General features: G+C 37.9%; 1 protein-coding gene across 3 annotated transcripts in view; it reads left to right on the top strand.

Annotated features, from left to right (window-relative positions):
• The window catches only part of LOC135104940 (NADH-cytochrome b5 reductase 3-like), a 95,044-nt gene that overhangs the window by 2,056 nt on the left and 80,391 nt on the right, over positions 1 to 12,597 (top strand). For 2 of the 3 annotated variants that reach the window (XM_064012740.1, XM_064012741.1), the window contains exon 2: positions 10,665 to 10,731. The exons of the other annotated variant lie outside the window; for it this stretch is intronic. In XM_064012740.1, the coding sequence (XP_063868810.1) occupies positions 10,717 to 10,731 (15 nt within the window). In that variant the 5' untranslated portion in view covers positions 10,665 to 10,716. The remainder of the gene's footprint in view (positions 1 to 10,664; positions 10,732 to 12,597) is intronic. 3 annotated transcript variants of the gene reach the window in all.

Raw genomic sequence — 12,597 nt, 5'->3', positions numbered from 1 at the left:
GTAATGGTCATAATCATCAGTAACAAATGCCACCTCCCTTCTTGTCCTGCAAGCTTCCATGACACTCATCCACTCCCTTCCAGGATCCACTCTGAGTAATGGTCAAAACTTTCAGTAACAAATGCCACTTCCCTTCTTGTCCTATGGGCTTCCGTGACACTCACCCACTCCCTTCCAGGATCCACAAACATCCATGCCACCAACACAAGCTGATGCTCACTCACCAACTCTTGCCAGCACCACTAAACAACTAATTATCATAACATACTGCTGGTGTGCCATTAACAGATTGTTCCATATTCCTCATATGTTTCAGTGTTTTTGTAGCATTTTTGTATCCCTCATAATGTCCTATTTTAGCTATCAGAAATATATTTCCAGTAAGATAATGATTTAATGGTGATGGGCATTGTTATCAATTTAAGTTTAAGGTTAATGTTTACAATGATTCCTTCTTATTTTGCTATTGAACACTGACATGATGATATAGTATACTTACTATAGTGTATGTCTAAAAGTTTTAGACAGTACCTTCATATTGTTAAGTCACAAATCTGTGTTGAAATCATAGGTGTCTCCCAGATCCTAAGTTCACAAATTGTATATACAGCATGGCTCCTTTCACACACTGATTCCTGGAACACTTCCTGTGCATCTCAGGAAGTAGTTTATATGTAGGTAAAATATATAAAAAGTTTATTTATTTGTTTATTTATTTATTTTATTTTATTTATTTTTTGTTCTTACATAACGTCAGCTTGTTTGTTGTATTGAAACTTGAACAATAAGCATTTTATTATGAATATTTTATTATGAGATACATTTTATTTGTGAGATATATGACAACCTGGCCAGGTGGTTAGAGTTTTGGAACATGTATGAAGGTTCCATTCACCAAAACAAAGATCAAACATGTATTCAAAAAGTTACCTACCAATTAGAGAGGGAGATAGCACAATTAATATCATTGTTTAAACTTGAGGCATCCAATTATGAACCCACCATTTAACTACTCAAAGATACTTATGGCAGGAAAGATAGAATTAGTTATACCTTAGTGACCAAGCTAGCCAGTTTGCAGAAGCCTAACCACAACATTATCAGTCTCAAGCAATTTATTGCCAAATCTGAAAGTCTCTACAAATCCCTAAATGTTCATGATATTAGTAAAGCTAAAATGTGCTCCATCTTCCTCCTAAATTGCTTGTCGTCTCCCATAAGGGAAAATATAAAAGGAGAGTTAAAGGAATAAGTACTAAATGTATGGGAGGTTTTAAATTGCTTGAGAAATGAGATATCATAGAGTAGTTCATCGATGGCTGAGAAAGAAATTGAATATTATACTGTAGACAGGTTTAGCATTGGGCAAGAAAGGGAAGAAAAAGTAAATCCAGTGTAAGCTATGCCGAGGACAAAATCATTCATGATTCAAATGCTGTAAATATACAAGTGCTAACCTAAAGCTAAAAAGGGCCCAACAATTTAAACTGTGTAATGGGTGCTTGGACCCAGGACATAGTGACAAAGGCTGCATTAATCCCACCATCAACAAATGTAAATTCTGTGAGAAAACACTGTCATGCCTTTTGTCTAAAATGTAAAACAAATAAACAAAAAAACAAATCAAGGCAAGGAAGATAATAACATGATGACAGCTCCCAAGGAGAGGACCATTTTACTTATCCTAATGCTACCTATATTAGGAAAAGGAGATAAAATAATAAAATTAGAAGCTGTCTTGGACCAGTGTTCACAGAAAACTTTTGTACTTCAGTCCTCTTTGTCATTAATAAAACATAAAATATCTGGCAAAAGAAAACCCAAAACTACAGGGATTCAGAGAGAGCAAATAAGTCAGGAATATGACATAATGTCTGTCTTATAAATATAAGGGGAAGGAATACTTCTTAAAGACTTTAGCGGTAAATCAGATGCCTCAACAATTTATTTATTTTTATTTATTTATTTTTTTCCTATGTAAGAGACACTGGCCAAGGGCAACAAAAATTCAGGAAAAAAAAAGGCCCACTGAGATGTCAGTCCCATAAAAGGGTCCAAAGCGGTAGTCAAAAATTGAAGGGTAAGTGTCTTGAAACCTCAATCTTGAAGGAATTCAAGTCATAGGAAGGTGGAAATACAGAAGCTGGCAGGGAGTTCCAGAGTTTACCAGAGAAAGGGATGAATGATTGAGAATACTGGTTAACTCTTGCATTAGAGAGGTGAACAGAATAGAGGTGAGAGAAAGAAGAAAGTCTTGTGCAGCGAGGCCATGTGAAGAGGGGAGGCATGCAGTTAGCAAGATCAGAAGAGCAGTTAGCATGAAAATAGCAGTAGAAGATAGCTAGGGATGCAACATTGCGGTGATGAGAGAGAGGCCGAAGACAGTTAGAGGAGAGGAGTTGATGAGACGAAAAGCTTTTGATTCCACCCTGTCTAGAAGAGTGGTATGAGTGGAATCCCCCTAGACATGTGAAGCATACTCCATACATGGATGGATGAGGCCCTTGTACAGAGTTAGCAGCTGGGGGGGGTGAGAAAAGTTAGCAGAGATGTCTCAGAACACTTAACTTCATAGAAGCTGTTTTAGCTAGAGATGAGATGTAAAGTTTCCAGTTTAGATTATAAGTAAAGGACAGACTGAGGATGTTCAGTGTAGAAGAGGGGGACAGTTGAGTGTCATTGAAGAAGAGGGGATAGTTGTCTGGAAGGTTGTGTCGAGTTGATAGATGGAGGAATTGAGTTTTTGAGGCACTGAACAATACCAAGTTTGGTTTACCCCAATCAGAAATTTTAGAAAGATAAGAAGTCAAGCATTCTGTGGCTTTCCTGTGTGAAGTGTTTACTCTCTGAAATGTTGGATGTCAATGAAAAGATGTGGAAAAGTGCAGGGTGGTATCATCAGCGTAGGAGTGGATAGGACAAGAAGTTTGGTTTAGAAGGTTATTGATGAATACTAAGAGTGATAGGACAGAACCCTAAGGAACACCACTGTTAATAGATTTAGGAGAAGAACAGTGACTGTCTACCACAGCACCAGTAGAATAGTCAGAAAGGAAACTTGAGATGAAGTTACAGAGAGAAGGATAGAAACCATAGGAGGGTAGTTTGGAAATCAAAGCTTTGTGTCAGACTTTATCAAAAGCTTTTTATATATTCAAAGCAACAGCAAAAGTTTCACCAAAATCTCTAAAAGAGGATGATCAAGACTCAGTAAGGAAAGCGAGATCATCATCAGTAGAGCAGTCTTGATGGAACCCATACTGTCAATCAGATAGAAGGTTGTGAAGTGATAGATGTTTAAGAATCTTCCTGTTGAGGATAGATTCAAAAACTTTAGATAGGCAGGAAATTAAAGGAATAGGATAGTACTTTGAGGGATTAGAATGGTCACCCTTTTTAGGAATGGGCTGAATGTAGGCAAATTCCAGCAAGAAGAAAAGGTAGATGTTGACAGACAGAGCTTTGCTTAGGGGGATCCTGAGGAGAGATTGGAATGATAGGGCAAGTTACAGATATGAGATTGCGATCGGAGGAGCCCAACTGAGAAGAGAGGGTTACAGCATGAGCAGAAGGATTAGAGGTCAGGAAAAGATCAAGAATGTTGGGCGTATCTCCAAGACGGTCAGGAATATGAGTAGGGTGTTGCGCTAATTGCTCTTGGTCGTGGAGGATAGCAAAGTTGAAGCCTAGTCCACCAGGATGGTCAGAGAAGGGAGAGGAAAGCCAAAGCTGGCGGTGAACATTGAAGTCTCCTAGAATGGAGATCTCTGCAAAAGGAAAGAGAATGTGCTCCACTTTGGAAGTTTAGTATTCTCAGTCATTCATCCCTTTCTCTGGTAAACTCTGGAACTCCCTGCCTGCTTCTGTATTTCCACCTTCCTATGACTTGAACTCCTTCAAGAGGGAGGTTTCAAGACACTTATCCTTTAATTTTTGATGACCACTTTTGACTTTTTGGGGACTGGCATTTCAGTGGGCCTTTTCATTTATTTATTTTTTTTTATCATAATTTTATTGCCCTTGGCCAGTGCTCATAAAAAAAAAAATAGTAAATTTAAATTCTGAACTTGATGTAGTAATATCATTAATATATATTAAGAAAAGAAGAAACCCAAATAGATTCTTGTGGTACTCCTTTACTTTTTTATTTTGAATTTGAGAGAGAATTACAGTATGTATGTTGTGACCTGTTACATAACTATTTAAAAGCTGCTTTGAAATAACCCTAATGCCCATATGATCTATGTCCAGAAAGTTGTGTCAAGTTGATAGATAGAGGAATTGAGTTTTGATGAATTGAACAATAATAAGTTTGCTCTGCCCCAGTCAGAAATTTTTTGGAGAAGTCAGGCATTCTGTGGCTTCCCTGCATGAACTGTTTATTTCCTGAAGGACTGGACGTCTATGAAAAGACGTAGAAAAGTGCAGGGTGGTATCATCAGCAAAGGAGTGGATAGGACAAGAAGTTTGGTTTAGAATATCAGTGATGAATAATAGGAAGAGTGGGTGACAGAACAGAACTGTTAATAGATTTAGAAGAACAGTGACCATCTACTACAGCAGGAATAGAATAGTCAGAAAGGAAACTTGATATGAAGTTACAGAGAGAAGGATAGAAACCATTGGAGGGTAGTTTGGAAATCAAAGCTTTGTGTCAGATTTTATCAAAAGCTTTTTATATATTCAAGGCAACAGCAAAAGTTTCACCAAAATCTCTAAAAGAGTATGACCAAGGCTCAGTAAGGAAAGACAGATCACCAGTAGAGCAGCCTTGATGGGACCCATAAAGGCGATCAGATAGAAGGTTGTGAAGTGATAAATGTTTAAGAATCTTCCTGGATAGATTCAAAAAGTTTATATAAGCAGGAAATTAAAGCAATAGGATGGTAGTTTGAGAGATTTGAACAGTCACCCTTTTTAGGAACAGGCTCAATGTAGGCAAACTTCCAGCAAGAAGGAAAGGTAGATGTTGACAGACAGAGTTGAGAAAGTTTGACTAGGCAAAGTGCAAACACGGAGGCACAGTTTCAGACAACAATACGAGTAAGAGAGACCCCATCAGGTCCATAAGCCTTCCAAGGGTTAAGACCAGCGAGGGCATGGGAAACATCATTGCAAAGAATTTTAATACGTAGCATGAAGCAGTCAGAGAGTGGAGGAGAGGGAGGAACAATCCCTGAATTGTCCAAGGTAGAGTTTTTAGCAGAGTTTTGAGCAAAGAGTTCAGCTTTAGAGATAGGTGTGAAAGCAGTGGTGCCATCAGGTTGGAATAAAGGAGGGAAAGAAGAAAAAGCAAAGTTATTGGAGATGTTTTTTTGGCTAGGTGCCAGAAGTCACAAGGGGAGTTGGATCTTGAAAGATTTTCACAGCTATTAATGAAGTAGCTTTTGGCTAGTTGGAGAACACAGTTGGCATGATTTCGGGCAGAGATATAAAGCACATGAGATTCTAGTGTTGGAAGGCTCAAATACCTCTTGTGGGAGACATCTCTATCATGTATAGCATGAGAACAGGCTGTGTTAAACCAAGGTTTGTAAGGGTTAGGTCGAGAAAAAGTATGAGGAATGTATGCCTCCATGCCAGACACTATCACCTCTGTTATGCGCTCAGCACACAAAGACAGGTCTCTGACACGGAAGCAGTAGTCATTCCAAGGAAAATCAGCAAAATACCTCCTCAGGTCCCCCCCAACTAGCAAAGGCAAAATGCTAGAGGCACCTACACTTAGTGGGATCCTGAGGATGAACTGGAACAATAGGACAATATACAGATATGAGATTGTGATTGGAGGAGCTCAATGGAGAAGATAGGGTAACAGCATAAGCAGAAGGATTAGAGGTTAGAAAAAGGTGAAGAATGTTGGGCATAGGAATATGAGTAGGGTGTTGCACCAGTTGCTCTAAGTCACTGAAGATAGCTTTCCTCTCCCTTCACTGACCAGGATGGTCAGTGAAGGGAGCCAAAATTAGTGGTGGACATTGAAGACTCCTAGAATGGAGATCTCTGCAAAAGGGAAGAGAGTCAGAATGTGCTCCATTTTGGAAGTTAAGTAGTCAGAGGAGTTTGGTGAGAGGTATACAGCACAGATCATTTTAGTTTGTGAGGTTTTCTGTAGTTGTAATGTGATGGTAGAAAACTCGGAAGATTCAAGAGGGTGGGCACAAGAGCAGGTTAAGTCATTGCGCACATAAACACAACATCCAGCTTTGAATTGAAAATGAGGATGGAGAAAGTAGGAGGAAACAGAAAAGGGGTTACTGTCAGTTGTCTCAGACACCTGTGTTTCAGTGAGGAAAAGATGATGCTGCTGACATTGTATTGGTAGTAAAATTTGCAATCATCATGTTTTCTTGAAAGTTTATCAAAATCAGTATTATTAACCAGTTGTTTACTTTTGACTCATGTCCTTCAAGTTATGGATAATGCCTAGATGGAATGGCATATCCAAAAAATAGCAAAGAATAGTCTTTGACTGTTATAGTTTTCTCACATCATTGCTTTGAAGAAGAGACTTCAAGTAGAGATTATTGGTGCCTCTGGCATTTTGCCTCTGCTAGTTTGGGGGACCTGAGGAGGTATTTTGCTGATTTTCCTTGGAATGATTACTGCTTCCGTGTCAGGGACCTGTCTTTGTGTGCTGAGCGCATAACAGAGGTGATAATATCTGGCATGTAGGCATACATTCCTCACTCTTTTTCTCATCCTAAACCTTCTAAACCTTGGTTTAACACAGCTTGTTCTTGTGCTATACATGATAGAGAGGTGGCCCACAAAAGGTACTTAAGCCTTCCATCACCAGAATCTCGTGCACTTTATATTTCTGCCCAGAACCATGCCAAGTCTGTTCTCCAACTAGCCAAAAACTCCTTCATTAACAGAAAGTGTCAAAACCTTTCAAGATCTAACTCCCCTCATGACTTCTGGCATCTAACCAAAAATATCTCCAATAACTTTGCTTCTTCTTCTTTCCCTCCTTTATTTCAACCAGATGGCACCACTGCTGGAAGTTTGCCTACATTCAACCTGTTCCTAAAAAGGGTAACCGTTCTAATCCCACAGACTACCGTCCTATTGCTTTAATTTCCAGCCTATCTAAAGTTTTTTTAATCTATCCTCAACAGGAAGATTCTTAAACATTTATCACTTCACAACCTTCTATCTGATTGCCAGTATGGGTTCCGTCAAGGCTGCTCTACTGGTGATCTGGCTTTCCTTACTGAGTCTTGGTCATCCTCTTTTAGAGATTTTGGTGAAACTTTTGCTGTTGCCTTGGACATATCAAAAGCTTTTGATAGAGTCTGGCATAAAGCTTTGATTTCCAAACTACCCTCCTACGGCTTCTCTCTTTCTCTCTGTAACTTCATCTCAAGTTTCCTTTCTGACCATTCTATTGCTGCTGTGGTACACAGTCACTGTTCTTCTAAATATTAACTGTGGTGTTCCTCAGGGTTCTGTCCTGTCACCCACTCTCTTCTTATTATTCATTAATGATCTTCTAAACCAAACTTCTTGTCCTATCCGCTCCTACGCTGATGATACCACCCTGCACTTTTCCACATCTTTTCATAGATGTCCAACCCTTCAGGAGGTAAACATATCATGCAGGGAAGCCACAGAACGCTTGACTTCTGATCTTTCTAAAATTTCTGATTGGGGCAGAGCAAACTTGGTATTGTTCAATGCCTCCATCTATCAACTTGACACAACCTTCCAGACAACTATCCCCTCTTCTTCAATGACACTCAACTGTCCCCCTCTTCTACATTGAACATCCTTGGTCTGTCCTTTACTTATAATCTGAACTGGAAACTTCACATCTCATCTCTAGCTAAAACAGCTTCTATGAAGCTAGGCGTTCTGAGACGTCTCCACCAGTTTTTCTCACTCCCCCAGCTGCTAACTCTGTACAAGGGCCTTATCCGTCCATGTATGGAGTATGCTTCACATGTCTGGAGGGGTTCTACTTATACTGCTCTTCTAGACAGGGTGGAATCAAAAGCTTTTCGTCTCATCAACTCCTCTCCTCTAATTGACTGTCTTCAGCCTCTCTCTATCACCGCCACAATGTTGCATCTCTAGCTGTCTTCTATCGCTATTTTCATGCTAACTGCTCTTCTGATCTTGCTAACTGCATGCCTCCCCTCCTCCCGCGGCCTTGCTGCACAAGACTTTCTTCTTTCTCTCACCCCTATTCTGTCCACCTCTCTAACGCAAGAGTTAACCAGTATTCTCAATCATTCATCCCTTTCTTTGGTAAACTCTGGAACTCCCTGCCTGCTTCTGTATTTCCACCTTCCTATGACTTGAATTCCTTCAAGAGGGAGGTTTCAAGACACTTATTCATCAATTTTTGACCACTGCTTTGACCCTTTTATGGTACTGGGATTTCAGTGGGCATTTTTTTTATTGGATTTTTGTTGCCCTTGGCCATTGTCCTTCCTACATAAAAAAAAATATATATATTGTAATATCAGGCTAATTTGGTGGCTAGGGTGGGGTCAGGGTGTGGGTGTAGCATTGTCTCCTTTCCCAAAATAAAACTATGTGGATTACCTCCCAGAGGACATATGACAGATGATTCCTGTCAGGGAGAGTCACCAGCACCTTGCTGTTCCTGATGAGTTCAGTGTTTTATTTTCTTAATTATTTTATTTTTGTTAAGTAAATGATATATATATATCCTACTTATATTCCTTCAAATTACTCTATAAGTATTATTGAATATAACAAACTTGCCCATGTTAAATCTGCTGTGAGGTAATAAATGTAGCATGTCAGGATCAGGTTACTGCCTCACCGGGCCTGGGTCAGGCTAGATGGGTAAGTGTACCCCTTCATAAGAACATTAGAAATAAGGGAAGCTGCAAGAAGCAACCAGGTTTACATGTGGCATTCCCTGTATGAAATATACCTATCTATTTCCATCTATTATACCCATCCATAAATCCTTCTAATCTAATGTTCTAGCACTAACAACATGATTACTGAGTCCATTCCACTCATCCACCACTCTGAGAACCAATTTTTTCTTATCTCCAACCTAAACCTAAATTTTTCAAGCTTGAACCTGTTATTTCTTGTTCTATCCTGGTTGCTGATCCTAAGAATTTTGCTTACATCCCCCTTGTTATAACCCTTGTACCACTTAAAGACTTCTATCAGGTCCCCTCTTATGTCTCTCAAAAGAATGTAAATTTAACAGCTTCAATCTTGCCTCATAAGGAATACTCCTCATCCCCTGTAACCTTTTAGTCATTCTCCTCTGTAATTCTAATAGACCTTTATCCTAATAGACCTATATCTTTCCTGTAATGTGGGGACTGGAACTGCACAGCATAGTCTAGATGAGATCTGACCAGCGCCAAGTATAACTTTAATATTACTTCCGGCCTTCTACTTTTAACACTCCTAAAAATGAATCCTAGTATCCCTTTTCCCCCATTTCTGGCCTCTATGCATTGTTTTCCTAGGTGGAGTTCAGAGCTAACTATAACTCCTAAATCTTTCTTGTACCCTGTACCTACCAGAGTTTCATTGTTTAATGTGTACCTACTATGTGGGTTTCCTCTACCTATGCTAAGTACTTTGCATTTGTTGATATTAAATTGCATTTGCCATCTGTCCGTCCATTCATTCATCCTATCTAAATCTGCCTGCTAGGCGATGGCATCCGATTCTGACCTAATTAATCTACCTATCTTTGTGTCATCTGCAAATTTACTAACATCACTACTAATTCCACTATCCAGGTCATTGATATATATATTAGAAATGACAATGGCCCTAATACTGATCCTTGTGGTACCCCACTAATTACATGACCCCACTTCATGATGAGTTTAACTTATTTTTTCATTAAATAAATAATACATTTCCCACTTGCATTCCTTCAGATTACCTTCTAAATGTAATTATGCATAATATAGTTGCCCACCTTAAAACAACTGTAAAACTTAATGAAAATAACATTTTCTTAGAAACACTTCAACATTTATGCCATGTTTCTTTATTGATGTATTAATATATATGTATAATGACTTTAATTTTATGGGGTACTATAATATTTACATGATAGTTATATTTATTATTTCTCCATCTCATTTCTAGTGGATTTTAGATGTACACAAAATTTACCATAGTTTTAGGAAAAGTGCCAGTGCTGTACATACATCCTAACCCTACCGTAGCTGCCAAATTAGTTTGGTCTTACAACTAAGTACTTTTGAGGCTGAGTTATTGAAAAGTTTTAAAATCTTATGTTAAGAAATAATGTTGGAAGAACTCTGCACTTTGTAATTTAAATGGAAGGTATATTTATTAGTTTAAGAAAATCAGTAGTTTGAGTATTCCTAAACTTAAGGGCATTTTCTCATTTGCAAATTCAGCTCATGTCATGATTTTACACTATCTTATGTAGCAAATATTGCAAATTACAATTTTATTTAACACTTTACAGGTAGATGTGATTTTTTGTTTGCAGATTAACTGATAGAGTAATGTGCCAGATGATTATTGAAAAATAAAATAGTCATGTGTGAAGTTTTTCTTACTATTGTAGTCATTATTTATATTTTGTAGTTTGTAAATTTAGTCTTTAAATGCTCAGTCATTATAATGGTAATTTTTTAATTGTGTAGAAATTAACGTGTTCTGACTATTTTTAGGTCGTGTGGTAATTGTGGTTAAGAAAACTCCTTTTACTAGAGAAACTTCATCATGGATCAAAGCAAGGTAGGGTGGTGTGACTAACATTTAGGGAATTTGTTGCTAACATGTAGAGGTTGAGGTGCACTGTGGACAGTAGTTATAGTAACATCTAATATTATATTTCTAAAGCTGTAGTGACAATGACTTAATGCAGGATTGTGGAGCTAGTGAAAAAGATTTCCGACAACCCGGTTCCAGGTATTTTATAAATACTGTATAGTGCTAATCCTACGAGATTGATATTATATTTGTGTATAACTCTCTCTCTCTCTCTCTCTCTCTCTCTCTCTCTCTCTCTCTCTCTCTCTCTCTCTCTCTCTCTCTCTCTCTCTCTCTCTCTCTCTCTCTCTCTCTCTCTCTCTCTCTCTCTCTCTCTATATATATATCAGTGTTGTATCAGTAAATTTATGGGAGATCCAAACATCATAATTTTGTGTTGCACCATCATAGAGATTCTCAAGAACAGGGAAAACATCTGTGGTTCCAGTACAGGTACATCATTGAATTGCCAGGAACTGATGGCTCAGCACCATTAAGGGCGAACTTTTATTTTCCTTATTTTTTCTATTTAATGGTTTATTTTGTTTTACTTTGTTTCTGAAAGTTAGGATGGTAGGCTTGTTATTAGACTTGTTTTGTAGAGTTTTGAATGGTTGACTTCCATCAGTGGTGATGTAGATTGGGTTTTTAAAGGACACCTGTACAGAGTTATGCCACTTCATAATGAACTCTTATTGCACTCACAATTGAATGTATGTGAGTGTTCTTTAGCCAGATTTCAGAGGCACTCAAGTTCAAGACTTAACCATTTTTGTGTGATGACCATTCAGCCATATCTTACCCTGACTGCCAAACTTGGCCAACTATGGATGATGATCTAAATAGCATTAGTGGCAAGCTAATTAATCTTTAAATAAGTTTACATTACACTTTATATGAATAGCTACACTACTATAAATATAGATAAATCACATCTTTTATACAATGATAGTTTATTTAATTTTTTCTTTACCAATTTCTGCATTCTGAATTACTTTAATTAATTACAATAAAGGTCTGTGACAAATAGAAACACTACAGAGAAGATGGAGAATCATACTGAATCTTGGAAGTGTCTAGGTCTAGTGAAAAATTCACAAGGAGAGCTGTGTGACATGTAAATACATACTGTCAAACATTAGTAGCTGATTTCAAGGCTTGGTCTTTAAAGACAGATCACTTATACCATAGAGATTAGGGTTGGTGGCATTGAGAGTCATTCTTCACATTTAACCATGTCACCAAAGTTTTTATTTATTTTTTTATTTTATTTTATTTTATTTTGTCTTATTTTATTTTGTTTTATTTATCATTTTTATTGTATTTAATTTTTTGTGAGATTAATTGGCCAAGGATACACAAAAGGAAAAAAACTGATAATGATTTAGTTGCTACTCAAAGAAAAAAGAAAAAGATTAGCTAGTTTATTTCTGGAGTTTTTTTTTTTTTTTTTTTATGTAGGAAGGACACTGGCCAAGGGCAACAAAAATCTAATAAAAAAAAATGCTCACTGAAATGCCAGTCCCATAAAAGGGTCAAAGCAGTGGTCAAAAATTGATGAATAAGTGTCTTGAAACCTCCCTCTTGAAGGAATTCAAGTCATAGGAAGGTGGAAATACAGAAGCAGGCAGGGAGTTCCAGAGTTTACCAGAGAAAGGGATGAATGATTGAGAATACTGGTTAACTCTTGCATTAGAGAGGTGGACAGAATAGGGGTGAGAGAAAAGAGAAAGTCTTGTGCAGCGAGGCCGCGGGAGGAGGGGAGGCATGCAGTTAGCAAGATCAGAAGAGCAGTTAGCATGAAAATAGCGGTAGAAGACAGCTAGATATGCAACATTGCGGCGGTGAGAG

Source organism: Scylla paramamosain, chromosome 11 (genome assembly GCF_035594125.1).
Source record: "Scylla paramamosain isolate STU-SP2022 chromosome 11, ASM3559412v1, whole genome shotgun sequence".
NCBI lineage: Eukaryota > Metazoa > Arthropoda > Malacostraca > Decapoda > Portunidae > Scylla > Scylla paramamosain.
This window is presented reverse-complemented; position numbering and strand designations above follow the sequence as displayed.